The 18,953-nt window shown below is 42.5% G+C and overlaps 1 protein-coding gene across 10 annotated transcripts in view; it reads right to left on the reverse strand.

Moving 5' to 3' along the window:
- The window catches only part of BLNK (B cell linker), an 849,614-nt gene that overhangs the window by 258,660 nt on the left and 572,001 nt on the right, over positions 1–18,953 (reverse strand). For 5 of the 10 annotated variants that reach the window (XM_078643456.1, XM_078643446.1, XM_078643448.1 and 2 more), the window contains 2 exons: positions 11,479–11,535; positions 4,650–4,699 (listed from right to left, as the gene is read on the reverse strand). In XM_078643456.1, coding sequence (XP_078499582.1) covers positions 4,650–4,699; positions 11,479–11,535 — 107 coding nt within the window. The remainder of the gene's footprint in view (positions 1–4,649; positions 4,700–11,478; positions 11,536–18,953) is intronic. The other 5 variants (XM_078643447.1, XM_078643454.1, XM_078643455.1 and 2 more) reach the window with 1 other exon arrangement.

Below are 18,953 nucleotides of genomic sequence, written 5' to 3' on the forward strand. Positions count from 1 at the left end.
AACATGTGGGGTACACCTAGACCCCGAAGTATTACCGATGTTTCAAGTAATATGCTGACAGATTACCTAGCTTCCTTGATGTCTGCCCTCAACTCTTGTCGTTCACAGGTTGCTGCCGCATTTCCAGACAATACCGAGGTGGCACCGCATGAAATCGTTCCCGGATCCATGGTCCTAGTGCGAAATTTCGATCGCTCAAGTCCGCTGGAGCCTCGCTGGAAGGAACCCCGACAGGTCCTCCTGGCCACCCGCACAGCCGTGAAGTTGGAGGGACGCAAAGGCTGGGTGCATCTTTCGCATATTAAAAAATTTTATGGATTGAAGCCAGTCTCAAAGAACATTTCCCAGGATTCAAAGGACTGCCAAAGTACTATTCTTAAGGACTGTCCCGCAAAAGACAATGATACTGCACCCTCCCTGTTAGAGAAAACTCCGCAACAGGAGTATAAGCTTAAATTAAGGTCTAGTAAAATAAGTCAGCCAGTTTGATTGTCTAAGTCCTCCCCTAGGTGAAACGGTTAGACCGGTTTCTGACATGTATAAAATAGACCCCCATAGTGAGAGAGTTAGTCAAAACTCAATCCGATGTATCGTTTTTCTATGTTTCATATTATTTCTCAGTATTATGATTTCCTGCACCAGTTATGCGTTTTATCTGTATTTTCCAGTTCCTCATGTAAATAAGTCTTCTAATGCTACAGTAGAGCACACGTTTAGTGATCTGCCTCCTCATGAACTTTCTTACCGCCTCGCTATGCGTAACAATTCTTTATCCGCATGTTACATTATTCACACCAGACCAGCAATACCACAAATTGTTGGGTGTGTGGTCGACTCCCCCCTTTCCAGACCCCGAAGGGAGTTCTGCCACTCTTTCCTTATCCATTTTCACATAATGGTTCGTGTGGAGCATGGTCCACGTTAACGTCATCTTTAACAGATATGTCTTTTCTTAACAGTACATGTTTTCCAGACAAGCAAGGTCTTCCCCACAGAACAGGGTTAGATCTAGAAAATGAAGTTTACAATTTAGGTAATTATTCTTCGAATTTCATGGTCCTGAATGTTCAGTCTGATTCCACTCCAGACTTACCTGCTATTTCAGTACTACCAGTCAAAGGCGAATTATGTGTCCGAAATAATGGTTCCGTACATATAGGACATAGCGATTGTACTACTATTGTCAGATATAGTGACAGTGGGAAATCTATTTTCAAAGCTTCACGCCATTCTTATTTTATTTGTGGTCAGACCGCATATGTTCGTCTGCCCCTCGATTGGGAGGGAACCTGTTACATTGCCTTCCTACTGCCACCTGTTTTCCTAGCCCCATCTGATTATCATAGAAACACACATCTAGTACACATTAGACATAGAAGGGAGTCCCCCATTGTCGATTATACTGAAACTGCTCTAGAACAGTATACAGATTTCAATAGAGGTTTCTTCTTTTTTATAGGACCTATCCAGAATAGTAAGCTAATTCGTAGATTAACCAGAACCCTTGAAGTAGTAGTCAATGAGACTGCCTCTGCTCTAGGTAACTTAACCGAAGAGCAATCTGCTATGAGATTTGTCGTTTTACAGAATCGTCTCGTCCTTGACGTCATATTGGCCGATAGGGGCGGGGCCTGTAGAGTCATCGGATCTAGTTGCTGCATTTTCATTCCTAATAACGCGCCGTCTGTTTATTCAGCTATAACCAGACTCCATAAAATTGCCCATCTGTTACACCAAGATCCAGGCACCTGGACATGGTCCGGTTGGTTCTGGAATATAATTTCCGCTTGGGGATGGAAAGTCTTGTCCTTTCTAGGTATTGCAGTAGCGATCATATTCAGCTGCTGCCTCTGTATACAATGTGGCCCTGCGATTTGCGGCATTTGTGCTACCTCTTGTATTCCTAGTCCCAAGCCCCGTTCTAAAACACGTTCCCAGAAAATTCGAGACGAGCAAATGATACTGTATGAAATGATAGATGGTATCATGAATATTGATGTTTCCTGATGGAAACGTAGTGACAAGGAGGGAATGTGGAAAAGTAAATTTTGCCATGTTCTGTGTCCCTACGCGTCCTCCATCATATGTTATCTGTGCATGATTAATATGCATATGTATTCCCTATGTTCGATTAAAGACGCAATTACAGTTGTGTCCACCTCTAGTATGTCAGTTTCCAGTTCTCGTGAATACTACGAATATCAGGCCTATGTAAAGTTACGTTGCCACGTTTCTCAGTGTGCACGTTATTTCATTATAAAGTCCCCGTTTCTAGGCCTCAAAAGGGCCCGGACACCAGATTCAGCTCCTGTCTCCTGAAGCCTCGCTGAGGAGCGATACAGCCCCCACCTGTATCCTCGACCCTTCACTTACTTCCTGCCTCGCAGTGCCCGGCTCAGCCTGGCTCTGCCTCTGAGTCTGCCAAGAGTATGTTATGATTCTAGTTATCAGTTCAGTCCTCCTTCTCTGCATTCCTAAGCTACTGAACTGCATCAACAGTTTCCGTCATTGTCCAGCCTTTACGTCTCCATGTTGGAGAAATACTGTATTAATGCTCATTTAATATTCTTTATCACGCACTACATGTAGAATAATGCATGCTCCAGTCTTAGAGTCTGTTCGCCTTTACCCCGATAACTTTTGGATTCTATCAACATGTTCTCTAAACATCAGATACTAGATACTGCTTAGGTACATGTCGCCCTGACTCTCCAGACTTCAGTCTCTGCTCCTAGCACAGAGTTCGTAGCCCCCAGCTTCTCCTAGTAATACGTCATTGCCAGCTTGCGCGCACCATTAGGTCAGAGGTCCCGGCTCCTTAGGTAGCCCCCTCCATGTTTCCGCCCCATTCATGACATATTCTGTTACGTTTGCATCACATGTCTATGTATACGCCTCTGTTACACCTACTTTCACCCTTATCTTTCGCGACTGCTATTGACCACACCCACTGCTCCGCCTATCGTATGTATTGTAATGCAACTGTTTTAGTATATATGATCATGTCTTGTTATTTAATGTTACGCCGATTCCGATCCTGCCCCCGGCAGCGCTGCCATCCTGTTCCCGTGCAGGTCATCCTGTTCCTGTCCTTATGCTGTATTAAACCTGCAAAACTCCTACTACCTCGAATCTTGACTCTTATTTATTGAGCTATCTGTTATTGCTATGCCTAGACAAAAATAGATCCGGTATTATTTATTTATATACCACATTTGCTACATTACTCACTAAGGAGCCTGAATCACAAGGGCATTTTCTATTATTTAGAAATTGGTTTCTAAACATAAAATGCCTTCTTTGTTTTGTCAACTATTAGGTTAGTACTGATTCTGCAACACTATTCATGTATACACTATCATATGATCTGGCATCTTGCATCATCAGGAATGTAAAAAAGAATTACAAAATTCTTCCGCAATTTATTTGCATTACGAAAAATAGCTCAGACTGTTCAGATCAGATTGTCACTTATAAATCTTATACCACTGCTTTTAAATAGTATTTTTACTGATTAGCTCCCTCTCAGTTTCTTGAAAAATAGCAAGTGAAATAAAGAGACCAATCTGCAAAACACTGTCACAAATAATTGGTTAAAATTTGCGACTAGTAAAGAACTTTACAAACAGGCACATGTACTAATAGGATGGTTCGTAAAATTCCAATTCAGAGTAGGTTCTAATGCGACTTATCTCATGAACAGTAATAAGGTAGGTTGCAATGTATGGCCATCACAGGGACGGTGGCCTGCTAGGGTCAGCAGACCACCATCTCTTTGACTGCCTTCAAAGAAAGTTAACTTTTTTTTAAGTACATTCTAATTTTCTTAAAGGAAAATGGCCTTGTTGAAAAAGTTTGTTTAGGAGTTGGTAGTAGTCCCTTGGACCACTGGTCTCTCGCCCAACAAACTTTTTATTATAATCACAAAAAGGAATGAGTTCTAAGAGTACCTCTTCCCTATTGCGAATGGTTTACCACCCCAAATCGGGAGTCTGTAAATTCTAAATGTTTTGTTACTGGATTTCAGTCACACAATGAGATACATGTCACACCTATTTGGTATTTGGAAGGGACACCTACATCACATCCCTTTCTAAAAACAAATCGGCATGGCCTTGCAGTCTCATTTTAGGAATTGGTAAAAGTTTACCAACTCCTAAAATATGATTGTCGCATAGCAAAACAAAAGCAGAGCATTTGCAACTGTAAAATAAGTCCATACATGTGCCCCAAAATATCTTAACACTTGATTGTTTCAATCTCAGCCTTCCATAGTTATCCAAAGTGTTCTAAAACTGAGCAATCCAACAATTTCAGGTGTGTTCCAGCTCACAGGATGTAACGACATAGTCGAAGGAGTGTGGCTTTGATTGGTGCAGCAGGTACAGTGGCACCAGGGCCCCACTGCACTCTAGTGGAGGGAATGTATTAAGGATATATATATATATATATCAAAAATATGCAGGGGAAATTGTGTATCTCTTTCCTTGCTATAAGGAGCCAGAATCCTCAGTGGTACCACTTATATTTGTGACTAGTTTCTGACTAGCTGTTAGACCCACTGTAGTAAACCCCTAAGTGGGCACATCTCCATGAATTATATTCAGAGCCATTGAAACGTGTGTATTCTAAAGATACAAAGACCTTACCTGATGAATAATCCCTCCGAGGCACATTCGGCGGTGCTTTATTGGTTATTCTGTAAACAGCAAGTTAAAGAGTTATCATTCGAGCAGAGACAGACCTCTTACCCCACAACCTGAGTACACATTAAGAAGCGCAAATGGAGATATCTTTAACTGTTCAAAGAGATGTAGCTTTGAGCAAAAATAATAAAAAAAGCAGTGCATGATAAGCTTTTTAAGCTTTTAACAAGCATCAGCGGCATCCTAGAGGCGTGGCTGACAGCATGTTCGCTAGTTGCATTCAAACCATTATAAATCATTGTCACAAAGAGTGACATTCCATGACTCCGTGTGGAACAGCTTACTTTTCTTAACTCTCAATCTTTCATCCATGAGGGCTTGTGTTTCACCACAGGCTGCTTTAGTATTCTCTGTCTTTGTACAGAAGTATTTTTCACTCCTGCAAGAGTCATGCGATGCAGCTTCTGAATCTAGTTTAGTAGAATAGCCCATTGCAGAAGACTGTACCAGCTGTTAAAGTGCATCCTGCTGTTCCAGTGCCAAGTCAAAGGCAAGGACATATAAGGACATATAATAGAGTTAGTATAGCCTGAGACAGAAGGACTACGATGCTATTAGAACATTCCACCAACTACGGATAAAATGTTCTAAATTAAACAGGGAGAAACAGAAAGACAAGCATGGAAATAATACAGTACGAGGTCCACCGGCATGGACGTCATTTAGGGGTCGCCATAGCATGCTCCTTGCTACTCCTGGCACGGCCGTTGCAATCTCTGGCCTCCGAAGCGGCAAAATCAGTGTGAAGAATACAAGGGTGTCTCGCATTATCAGAGTTAGGCTCTAACCCTGTTTAATGCTCATTTGTATTACATTAATAGTGAATAATAGTTATTATTCACTATTAGTGTCATAAAAAGTGAAGCAGCAGGATCTGGACTTTCACTGACATCTTAAGTAAGAAAAATAAAAGGGCTTTAAATGTATGTTGTGTGCATGCATGTAGGTGAGATTGAGTTTTTGTAGGAGCGGGTATATGGGTGAACATGTGAGATCGTGGTTGTGTGTGTGTCAAAATGAGTGAGTAAATATAAGTCAGTCAGAGTAAGACTGAGTGAGAGAGAGTGCGAATGAGCGATTCAGGGTGAGAGTGAGCGCATTAGACAAGGTGAAAATAAATGAGTGCAAGTGAGTGCTAATGAAAGAATGAGTGTAAGTGAATGTAAGTGTGCCTGTGTTTTTCTGCTTTCAAATCCGCTATTGGACTTGGCATGCGCCTTAGCGTATAGTAGCACCCTTGGCAGAATGTTGGCACTGGCATACTGGAGACAATACTTGCATATGGGATACCATCAGCAAATTGCTACTGCTGGCACACTGCAAGTACATTTTGGCATGGGACACCCATGAAAAATTGCCAGTGCTGGCCCACTGGAGGAAATTCTTGGCATTGGTTACACCTGTGGCAAATTGCTGGTGATGGCACATTGGAGGAAATTCTTGGCATATGGGAAGACAACTGTGACAATGACATGGGGACATCTATGACAAAATGCGGTCCACAACATATTGGACATAACCTTTCACATAAGGGATATCCATAGTGCAAGAGAAGCAGTATTAGGAAACTTCTGGCACTGGCATATTGTATGCAATGTTTGGCAAAAGGGTCCACCATAGCAAAACGCTGGTCCTAGCAATGGAGGTAATTTTGACCTAAGGGGCACCCATAGGACATTTTAAATCACTTCCTGAGAAATCATTGAGGTCAACGGGTATATGATGTCACTTCCACTACCCCAGGGTTTTTGTTTGACGTCCATGTCCATACATGGAATTATTGACCCTCTGACACTATTATGTCTTCTGTATTGTAAGTAGCATTTTGGCTGCATCATAAAAGACTACAGTGCAACAGGTGCAGAGCCAGTGTGCTTCCAGGTATGTTCTAGCATCTCTTTTGTGCTTGCAGTTGCTGCACCCATGCATCGGTTAGGAGGCAGAGACTTGTATAACTGAATGAAGGGAGGCGGCACTAGTGTATTCAAAATTGCAGGTCTTCGTAGCTTGCTCTATACCTTAAGTGGTGAATACATTTTCAAGATCACAAGTTCATGACTAAAAATCGGAATTTCTTGGTGTAGCCTTATGGAGTGGCCGTGGTTGAGGAAGTGGCCCACTCAGGGTTTGCATTGAGAAACTGAATCTAAACTAATTTAATCACAGAGTGTCTTAGCAGAGGATGCTACTCTTGGTATATATAGGGGCACACAGCCACAGCATGGGTCCTAAAGACACATGGTGTACCTCAACGCTCTTCTGCACCCAGGTATGAGGGCCAAAAGAAGCCAATGCCAGTGTGGTTGACTAGCCACTACATGAATGTAGAGGTACAAGATCCATGTGTCAAAAGTCAAAATAATTCAGAAGAAATTGATAAACAAAATACATATTAATTCTGGAAATCTAGACCCTCTTTTTCCAGTGCCAAATAACACAGCTTTGTGAAGAAGGGGCCCTGGTACCTCTACCCCTCCCAGTTCTCATATATATGTTCATGTATTTGCACTGCAATCACACCAGCAGTTCTTGGATATTCACATACTATGCTCAGTGCTTCGAATGTGATAGAAAAGGTGGAGCTCTTAAAAGGGACATGGCCAAATAATGCTAAATAAAACTCTTTTAAAAACGGTGTAGTCTATTCAAATAAGAGTGTGTCATAAAACATGTGAAATAGAATCATGTCTTCTAGGCGATGTGACATCTGACTAATTTTTTTTGCATCTCTCTCTGAGTTTTTTTAATACATTCAGATATACCACACAACAATCAGCCCATTAACTTCATACTAGTAATACATATTGATTTGCCCATGCTTGATAGCTCCAAACCGTGTTCAATATCAGACAAAAGATTAACAGCAATGTTAGTTTTGTGAATAATTAGAATTAGTAGAAATCTTTCCAGTCTGAAAATGTGAGCCTATGACTTAAACATTACAAAAGTCTGTGGGAGGAGGAGTAGTCTTCTGAGTATCCCTGCCACTGTTCTCTCCTTCACATCACTTTCCTCTGAAACCTCTTATGCCACATTAGTCACTTTCACTCTTTTTCTTCACTTATCTCTCCTTCTGAAAACACTTCATCTCAGTTTCCCATCCTTCACCTTTCTTTTCATCTCATCTATTCCCTTTGTCCTGCAGCATGTACTTCCTTATTTTTCAGCATGTACTTCCTTATTTCACATTCCTTCTCATCCCTCTCTCACACAGACACATGCTCTCTCTCTCCTTGCCTCTAAACACAGTATGCCTTATAGCCAGAGGTAACTTACACTTTATGAGTAAGCTTACTACTTTCCGGTATTCACAAATTCTTAGTGTAAATTACTACTAAAAAATGGTAGTAGGTTCAACACTACACACCATCCCAAAGAAAATAATGGAGAAAATATGAGGTTTTATTAAGTCCCTACCTCCATTTTTTTCTTTTGGAGGGTTCTGCTGTACCATTGGTTGGCCATGTGTAGTGCTGGACTCAATACATTTTTAATTTTAATTTTAAAGAGTAACGTAGTCTCGGAGTTTGTGACTATCAAAAATAGTAAGCTTACTCAAAAGTGTAAACTTACCCAAACGTGTAAATTACCTTTGAAAATTACACCCTGTGTTTTCGTTTCCTTTCAACAGTTGTGAATGCCACCTTCATACACTTTCTGTAAATGGAATTCGCACATATGCGACCAATGCTTTTTGCACTCTGCAGAAAGGCCAAGGATTGGATGAGCATGTAGTCTGAACACCTTTATGACCCACTGAGAGGTACTGTGAGGAACTCAGACTGCCGAAAGTTTCGGCGACAGAGATCTCAATCGTATTTAGCCTGAACACTTATCCACAACTTGAACTCACCCAGTTGCCTAGAGATAAGTCATTTTCCAGTATGCACCATGCAAGAATCATACCTTGCATGAAAAATAACACTACAGAAACAACATCTGGAAAAATCAAATACTCGTAGGGAATTCTAGATGAGGTAAACCATTAACAGGGACTGCATCACTGATATGTATTACCTAAAGAAGTTTTTACGATCACTGTCATAGAATTGATCAGTGTTTGTGCCTGTAAAGTTATCGGGCATGAATATAGGGCTCAATAGGCCAGAGTAGAGGATTGGCAGGACCCCCTCCATTTAAGACCCTGACTACTATTCCTCACGAATCTTTAGTTTTCTATTATCTACTATTGAGTGTCTGCTCAACCAACATCTAAAGCAGTCACCTGCAGGAAAGAGCCCGGAACAGCCAGCCCAAACAGCAATATGAGTCCATGAGCCAAAGAAAATCACGCATACATTCTAGATTGTTGTATACGAGCACATTATGAATCCTATTTTGTCCACAGCTTATATTATGTACATAAAGGTTTTATTCAGGTCTGGGAGAGTTCCCTTCTTGAAGAATGTAGAGCTGCCCTTCTGATGCTGGAGTGTGTTGTATTAGGGTGGACTACTCTACTGCTTAAGGAGAGACCGATTGACAGCATTGTTTTCCCATCAGCGCATATGATGAAAAGGGGGTATTTTGGGCTTGCCCAGATTTCCAAGCACAACAGCTACATTCAAAATGTGCTGCAGAGCTACAATTGACAATGTTATTTTTATCTGCAATTCCCTTTCATGCAAATATGGTGGGGCCATGGGTGTGGAATGTACACATGTTGCCACACACCATATACACAAATGGATGCATTGAGATGTGAACCTAGCCCACACCTGATTCCCATAGAATGGCTTTGCGTAGCTTAGAATTGCTAGTGTACATGGCTTACATAAGCACTTGATTACTCCTAAGCTAAAGGTTAAAATATAATCCAATGCCTAAACAAGCATTGGCCCTTTGAGATATATAGATGTCAGTGCCGCTGCTAGGGGCGAAGTCAGCATGTTGTTATCACTGAGCACTTGTGGTATGGCCCTCCTCCAGCGTAAAGGTGTTCACTGAAAAGCAGGATCTGCAAGCTCAGAACACTTGGCTGCAACACACAACTGTGTGTGGGTATGTTTGTGATTTTGACCCACAGGTGCATATTTACAAGCCCCTATCGCCACGGTAACGTCACTTTTTAAGACGTTCCTGTGGCGATAGGGGCTTCAACTCATTTACAAGGCAGCATTAAGCCACTTAACGTGGCTTAACACTGCCTTTTAAATAAGGCACCATTTCACGCTATGCTTACAGTGAAAGGAGAGGGCAATGGGTTGTTGCTGTGGGCCTTCCACCGCAACACCCATTGATTTTGACGTAAATATGTGGCAGCGCCAAAATTAAGAAAACCTAGTCTTACCCTGGCGCAACTAGGAAAAATGTTTAATTTCTCCTCGTTTTTGCTTTATTCATGTAGGCTGCATTGTGCAGCACACATGGAAACAGCAAAACAACAATAATTGTTTATGTACAGGAAGTTCCCCCTTCCTGCACATAAACAATCATTTAAAAAAATGCAGTTTTGTAACTTCTATGTGTGTTGCATTAAGCAGCACACATAGAAGTTACAAAACGGCATTTTAAGATTGTTTATGTGTTGGAAGAGACACCTTCCTGCACATAAAGAATCTTCCCCCCAACGCAGACACCCTTGCACTATGGTGCCAGCGTAGGGGGAAATGCAGGGCTGCACCATATTCTTGTAAATATGGTGCAGCCGTGCGTTTCTGAAGTGGCGGAGTTAAGCCAGGAGGGTTAACGACTCACTCCGCCACTTCCCTTGTAAATATGCCCCACAGTGTATAAAGTATCCTCCACAGGGCAGTCTATCCAACATGCCCTAACACATTACATTCTCCTGTCTGGCAGCTCAAAGCATCATTTTTTCCCTTCCGGATTATTTAAGGCCCCGATTTCTAGCTGGGAGAGGTGATATATCCTTGGGCGATACCACCATACCTAATATCACATTTTAACAGGCGTATTTAACCAAAGGTGCATGGAAATGGGCCCAGAATTGGGAATTGCATGTGGAATTGGATCTGGCAGTTCCGGGTCTGGCTTGTAAACCCTCATTCTGGGCTCATGAATCTGTGATTGCATGTACATTGGGTGGAGACACTGTCGGAAAAGGTAGCTCTGCCTTGGTGTCTCCTCCTGCAGTTACAAACCATTTTGGAACCAGGTACTTAATGTTCACCTCTAAAAACATAGATGTAAGTCAGATGTAAGTTAAGCAATATAAATAAGGTGACTTGTAATGTTTCTATGGCAGAGGTGTAATTTAAATGCTGTTTAGAAAGGCTTTTCTCGACTAGAGGAAAATAGTTCACTTTGGAGAAAAAGAAAACTGACATGCTTTAAGCTACAATATAAGATAAAAATGGTAAACCAGGGGAAGTATTCACAAACGACCTTGGAAGTATTATTGAGAAAAAAAAACTATATTTAGTTTAATTCAGAAAGACTTATTTCTTGTTTATTTTACAGAAGTTATTCACACTAACCCAAACATTCAACGTTTGCAGGTTATTCCTAATCTTTTATATTTCGCCTACTTTTGTATTTTAGATGCAGAAGGGACTAGTCAAGGTATACAGTGATGAGGAAATTAGCCCATTAGTTTAGACCTTCAACTTACACTTGGTGTTAGAGGTATATTAGTTTCATGTAGCGTGGCACACATGGCATGTTTCCCAATTTTGCTAGTATTCTGAGCAGATTAGAGCATGGCCAAAAGCAGATTCTATATGCATGTGTTACACTGAAAGCTTAAAGCGAAAAATGTGAGTTTTGCCTTTTGAGTAGTTGAAGCATGCAAAATGAATTTTGATTTCCATACCGATCCCATGTACGTTGCCCAGTTTGGCAAATTATAGCCACGTTGTCAGTTCGTAACCTAAACATTAAGAGAAGAAAAAACTCAAATCCTGCACATACACATTTAATCAATGATGGACCAAGGAAGAAATCATTTCCTCCTCAATTTCCAAAAGGTCTTGCTTTGCTGAAAAGATTCCACAAAACAAAAACAGAATACACAATGTAAATTTAAATTGAAAATGATAAAAAGCGTGAAGTATAAAAACCCATCCTAAATCTTCTTATTAAGTAGTGTTTTGAAGTATTCTGTACCAAAATGGTGTACTTATTGTACCTAATTGTGAAAGACAAGCAATTCAAGAATGTAACTAACTCTGACTCACAGAACCGGGATTTCTGGAACATTGCAACTGTAAACCACACTTACTATGGAGGAAAATGGTGAGCTTTCGGCCATTGTAAATGTAGGACTACGTTAGGGAGAGGGAGGTTTGATATTTTCCGGCCAGTCCACTCTGTTGCAAATGGACACCCAAAAGTCTGAAGATTTGTGAGCATTACCATACCTGTTGAAGGTAGTTTTCCATCACTAAAGCATACTTTTGAGCACACTTGTAATAAAGCAGTAGTGACATTTCAGGGAGGCCTGGGAGGTAAACTCTGCTCCGCTGGTGGAGTTTGCAGATATTTTCTCACTCCGCGTTCCATGTAGAGCATGGAGTTCCCAAAAATGCCACAGTGCGGAGTTTTTCCTCTCTCGCGGCTCGCTAACATTAAGTTGGCAAGCACGAGCGTGGAACATACAACGGTAGACCACCTCTCGGTGAGATTTCTCAACGCAGGTGGTTGCAGCAGGTCACAGCAGGGTGCTACCGCTCACATTGAGAAACCTGGCCCTCACGTTGAGGAACCTGTCGCTCGAGTAGAACCTCTACTTGAGCGACAGAAAGAAGCTGTGCCCTTTTGTGCGGAGCGTGGTGCTATTCGCACTGATTTTACAAACGGTGCTAAAAATCAGCGAAGCTTACCTCACTCTGCCGCTTGCGTTTCTCCGTGGAATGTAGTGGAGTTTTTTTGTCACGTAACGCAGAACTCCGCAAACGTTGCCTAGGCCTAATTTCAGGTTGGGAATGTAAGAGAAAACCCCCAATAGGGGTATAGTAGGATGGATTTCTCTATAAGGAAAGTATTTTGCCTGTGTTAAAAAAGTTAATTGCGCAAATACACCAGAAAATGTAGTGATTTGAGAGACTACTGGAAATCTGTAATTGTTGTGATTTTCGGCCATACGTATAAGATTTCTTTTGAATCCCATAAAGGTTGGAAAAGTAACCCAAGTACAAGAGTGACCCTGTAGCAGTAGACCCATGACGTCTGACACCTCCGCTTTCTGAATGAGACCCTTCATTTTATTGCATGTCTGCTGTCCTACAGGTGAACATTAAATAATGATTAAGGAGGCTTGAAACCACATTTAAGGAAGCGCCTTTATACCATTACTGAAGCAATGCAGTTTATTTGAAATGGGTGTTTGCATATTTTATGCTACAAATCAACTTTGCGAATAAGGCCCTTCATTTTATTCTATATTTGCTCTCCCACAAGTGAACATCAAATAATAATGCTTACGATGGAGTAAAACCACATTTAAAGAAGTGCCCTTATAACAACACTGAAGGAGAACACTTTTTTAGGTGTCGCCTGACCCGGCACTTGCGCTCATCTGGCCAGACCTTAAGTAAGAAGGGCTTCAAAAAATGCTCCTGCCGGCTACAGCTTGCAGTGCATGTGCGCGGGCGCACGCGCAGAGGCGCCATATGGCGTGATTACTGCTGCGCGCACACCACTTGCGCACATGCACTGCTAGCTGTGGCCGGTGGTAGCATTTTTCCCTTCGCTTTCCTGCGTCACTTTTAGGGCCGCGACATCCCGCCCCAACCCCCCTCTTCCTCGCGCCCGCCATAGCAGAACACTTTCGATTTCCTGCGTCACTTCACCTCACCATCCCACAGAAAGAAATTTACAATGAAGACCCGTAATATATCAATGGAACACCCGCCCACCACAGGGCAATTTTTACACCGACCGAAACATAAATATAAAATAAATATGGAAAGATATCAGTAATGTTTTAAAAATATAAATATTGATAAATAAGTGTCATAAAAATAAATTCAATGAAACCGAAAAGCTAATAATGCAGAGGGAATGCAAATGATTGATTGCTGTAAGAGCAGGCTTCATTTTATGCTTGCGGTTTTAAATTCATTTTTAAAGAGTTACGCTTAACACCATCACAGATACCTTAAAATGCTTTTATTTTCTGGCATTAGGTTTTCTCATTTATTGCTGCAGAAAGATTTTAAGGTATTACTTTCTCTTGTTGACGTACGTTTTTGTTTAAACAAACGAAATTTTCTCTCATATTTCCGGTTACGCTTATTTGTTATTCAAGAAAATCTGTATTGAATATTTTTGCAGAGTTTATAGTTTGTATTGTAATTATGTCCAAATTATATTCATGTTTTGAACGGATGTTTTTTAAAGCTGTCAGTAAAACTGAGTATTGTGGGATAAGTCACCCCCTGTAGTTTTGCATTTGAACCCACTTAGCCTAGCTTAACAATAATTGTTTCTAATGTTATTTATATATGCATTCTTCTCTTGCTGGTGTTTCCCCTCACGGGTACCTGGAGCCACATCACTTTCCATGGCCTCTCAGTGCATACAGACACAGCACCAACTGCACAGCACATCCGCTGAAGACAACACACAGGGTTCGGTAACAAGCAGGGGATACACAACAGGGACACTGTCACGATAGGCAATATTCCCTGCGCTCTCCCCTGCGCTGGCGCACAGTTACCCACCCATGAACTGACGCAGGCACCCTAACACCACGGTGCAAGCGTGCCTGCGTTGTGGGGATGATCATTTTTTTGTGCAGGGTGACATCCCTTCCTGCACAAAAACAATAACAAGTTGTGTTTTCTTCTTTCTATGCGTGATGCAGAATGCAGCCCGCTTAGGAAGAGAAAACAAGCATTGGCATAGCCAATAGGTCTCGCCTTTGGGACCTTATAAGTGATGGCCGTGCAACAGTTGATGTTGTTGCACCAAGGATATTGTGCTGCATAACTAAATACTTTATAAGGTCCCAAAAGCGAGACCTATTGGCTATGCCAATGCTTGTTCTTTTATTGGAATAGGTGTTGCGTAGGGTATGCCACATCTATAAGGGGTGGGCCTGGCACAGCACTATCAGGTAGCTGCTCCTTTGGAAGTAATGGAGTAAATGAAAAGCTTGTCAAATGGCCACCAAGTTTACAAAAATAAAAAATCACTTGTGAGCTTTATTTAGACATATATTGTTAACCAATATTGAAATTGTATGCCTTAACTTCTAAAAGACATAGGGGTCATTTAAAGTTTTGAGAAGTTGAGTAAACATTGAAAAAGGGTGGATGCTGTTTTTGCAAGATCTCATTTAGAGGCGGGAGAATCATTTGGTTTCCACCATCAGAACCTCAACTAGCACCACTGTTGGAAGCCATTATCAAGTGACCCATACACCACAGTGCGGCCGGCGACAATGTGTCATAAGGCGCAACATATTTAAGCTAGGCCTACCTACACATGTTTTTCATGGTTGCAACTGCCATGTAAATCATGGATGTTGTGATAATGAAAATCTAAATGCTCACCCCTCTCCCCCGCCTCTTGGGAGAAAACTTCCAGCACATAAGGGAAATTTCTTTTTTCAAAATCAAACCCCCCTATTTTTGCCATTTATTTCTGTAAAACAAAAAAAATTGCCAAGTGGGCTGCCCTGACATGATGGCCCTCTCAGCACTACTTTTGGTCTGAAAATGCAACACCAGTGTTGGCAAAAGCAATTTCAACAAAAACGGCTCACAGATCAGGAGAGAAGTTAGAATAGCAGACTCTCAAGGTCCAGGCATAGCCAGTACTTTTTCCTCCCCATTAGTTTGGAGGCCCACACGCCCACCTTTGAATAACGCCCCATAGTTTTTGGCTACTATACTGGCTTTCCTTCTCATGGTATGTGGTGGGTACCAAACTAGCCAGTGAGAATATTTCTTCTGAGTCAGAGATGTAAAAGGAGATATTACACAAATCTTTAACTGGAGAAGCAGTGAACATATTTCTGAATATGATATCATCTCTAAATGGGGCGGGGAAGTCAGGCATGCTGGGATTTAAACCTATGGTCTACGAGTCACGCAGATATCAGATGCAAGCAGTGAATTCAATGACCTTACTTATCAACACTGGGAAATGTCCTAGAGTTGCAGAACAAATATACAAAACTTATTTTTTTATTTGCCTTGTTTACATTTTATCTACTGTTTGGCCCAACTGCATCAACACAATCACTGTGTAAAATAGAAAACGGCAATTAAAAAATCATTTTACAACAGATTTGACTAGTTAAAATGTATTCCTGGTACTTTATTTCGTCTTTACATAGTCAAACTCACAGTTATGTAAATGGTTCGGTGACTGAAACTTTCTTGGGGCGCGCATGTATTCCACAATATCATAACAGACAGTAATTTCTATTCTTGCCTGAAGTTGTAAACATTGAAAAAAAATATTTTGAAAAGAAAAACAATTAAGAAATGTTATGTAAGCAATAGGTGATTTTGGTATTATTAAACACTTTCTGGAAATGGATTGCAAAACGTAATTCACCTTTAGTCTGAAATGCTATGGGTGGACCATTTGTTTTCCATGAGCCCATTCTAATGTGAATCCAATAGAGCACATACCGGAAATAGATCAGTTTTATGTATGGGTCCATCATAGTGTTTATTTTTTCTTTTACTGTCAGTCATGCAGCACAGCTGTCGCCCGTTGGCAAATTAACATAGATGGTGGGAATGGAGGGTAGTGACAAAGCTACATGGATGGCACCCAGGGGTGGTGTGAGCAAAGCAACACAGACGTCAGGGAGGGTGGGAAGGGAAAGCAATAACACCATCAAGCAATAATGTGGGATGGGCAGGCTTAAGTATTGGAGCGGGATTGGAGGAGGGGAGACAGCCTGCAAACACAAGGACTTTTATGGACTGGTGCAACTAAAATAAAAAAGTACCTTTGATAGTGCAAGTAGTGGGAGAACACTGAGCAAAGAAGCAATAAATAGGCTATGAACCATAGGAGGGACAAATACACGAAGAGAAAGTGAAGCATGAACGCACTGATCAAAGAGAAGCAAGGAAATGAGAGTGACAATGAGGGCATCCAATGGTAAACAATGGGCGGGCTCCAAGTCTTCTCTAAGTAAACAAAATGTCTTGTAGGCAAATGTGCATGCACTGTCTCAGACGAGATCTAAAAATGGGGTCAAAAAAGCATTATTGAGGAATGCCATACTTTAAAGATTCAAGGGGTTACCACAAAGCTTTTATAAGAAACAAAGAAAGGGCCTGATTACTAGTTTGCCAGTCTCGCTGCGGGCCACCAAGCCAGCACCCAAGTGCGAGACTGCCAAACCCGTAGTCAGACCGCCCACTGGATTATGAGTTTAATCCTGGTGGGCGGACCTGCGGCTGAGATCCCGTGGCGGTTTCTTTCTAGGGCCAAGAGACGAGCCACATAAAGGCAGTGCCGTGGGAGTGTCAAAGCAGGTGCCTGCACGGGAAGCAGTGGCGTCTCATCCGCTGAGGTAGAGGAGGTTGCCCCACTGCTTTTTGCAGTGCTAAGAATGACAAATAAAATGATAATAACTTGACATTATTATTATTTTATTTGTTCCTGCTGTTTGGCAACTTTGGATGCAGGGTGGGACGGCTCTGCCCTCAGGGCAGGGGGGAGGAGTGGCCCTCAGACCAATCACACCGCTGCATTGCTTGGGAGCCCAGGTGCTTCCTGCTTGTACTGAAGCCAGGAAGAAGACGGAGGAGAGGCATGGCGGCTGGAAGGCTGGCAGGTGAGTTAATTTTTTTTTGTAAACTCCCCCTTCCTCTCTCCCCCTCTCTCCCCTCCCCGCCCCACTGCTGCTTCCTGGGAGCAGCCGCCACTGACGGGAAGAAATGTACCACGTCATGCATTTCTTCCTGTGCAGGAAATGGGGGTGCTAACATACAGGGGACACACCATGTGCCCCCCTGCATGCAGCCCTCTGCACAGAGGTGACAGGGTCCCCTGAGTTGCCTCACCGACACCCTCTCCATGGTGAGCTCACCACCACGTATAGGGTCGCAGTGAGAGCACTCTAAATATGCTTGTCGGTGCCACATCGGCACCACCAGCATATTGCAGCCTCAACTGCTGCGCCACCCTTGTGGGATCCATGATCCCTGGTGGTTGTGGCAGGACTGTAGCGGTCTGACCACCAAACACAAAATACGGTGGTCAGACCACCGATGCGGCGGTTGCCACACCGCCACCACAGGTTTGGCAGTCCACTAGTAATTAGGCCCAAGGTCTGCATACCCAAGCCGTCAATGAAGCTCTTAAGAAAGCTAAGGAAACTAAGGGCATCTTCAGCATCTGAAAAAAAGGCCTATCCACTAGTTCCAATATCCACCGCATACACTTCCCAGCAGCCAAGAAAGGATCTTCTGGAGTTTTTTTAGGAAAAAGTTGTAAAAATACAGTCCAGATTTGCTCCAAAAACCAAATCACCCTTCACTGTGTCAGAACAATGCCATGCAGACTGCATAAAGTATTAAGGGCCAGATAGACAAAAAGTTGGAATTACTATTTCTAAATTGCGGTTCTTACTCAATAGCAATTAGAAATCACAATTCTGCATGTAAGAAAACTTACAACTTCTATTTAGAGATTTCTAATGGGTTGCAAATTGACCTAGCACATGAATATTAATCAGGTAGGTCTCACTTTGCAACCCATTAGGAATTGCAGCCATCACATGCATGGTGGCCTGCTGATGTCTCTAATTGCTTTTTGGGTTTCGCCTGCCGCAGGCTGCGCTCTGCGCAGCTTTTCGGCGCAGGCAAAATCCTTTGTTTACAATAAGGACTTCGGGAACGTCCCCCGGCTCCCATTGGCTAGCTCCATAAATGGAGGCTAGCCATTGGGTGCCGGATCTGTCCGTCAAGGCCGGACCAGATTCGGGGGCGTTCCCGCGATTTTTTCCCTCTCCACCCACTTCTGTTCGTCATCACGGCGGTGGGTGTGTGTTATTTTTTTTTTCCGAGTGGGCCTGTTTTGTTCCTTTTCAAAGTGTCTGTTGTTGGAGTTGGCTGCAAGATTCGAGTTCCCACGAGGCGATCAGGTAAGGAGCATTTTGTTTATACCTGATCCTCCCGCTGTCCGTATGCTGTTCATCCCCCCTCCCCCCCTGTCCGTGAGCATTTTGTTTAGAAATGTGTTTTCACTTTGTAAATTTACGTATTTTGTCCGCCGTTTCCCCCCCCCTGTCCTGTGCCCGTTCCCGCCCCCTCCCGCTGTCCGTGTGTCCGTTCCGCCCCCCTCCCCGTGTGCCCGTCCCCCCCTCCTCCC

Source organism: Lissotriton helveticus, chromosome 5_1, assembly GCF_964261635.1.
Source record: "Lissotriton helveticus chromosome 5_1, aLisHel1.1, whole genome shotgun sequence".
Classification (NCBI taxonomy): domain Eukaryota; kingdom Metazoa; phylum Chordata; class Amphibia; order Caudata; family Salamandridae; genus Lissotriton; species Lissotriton helveticus.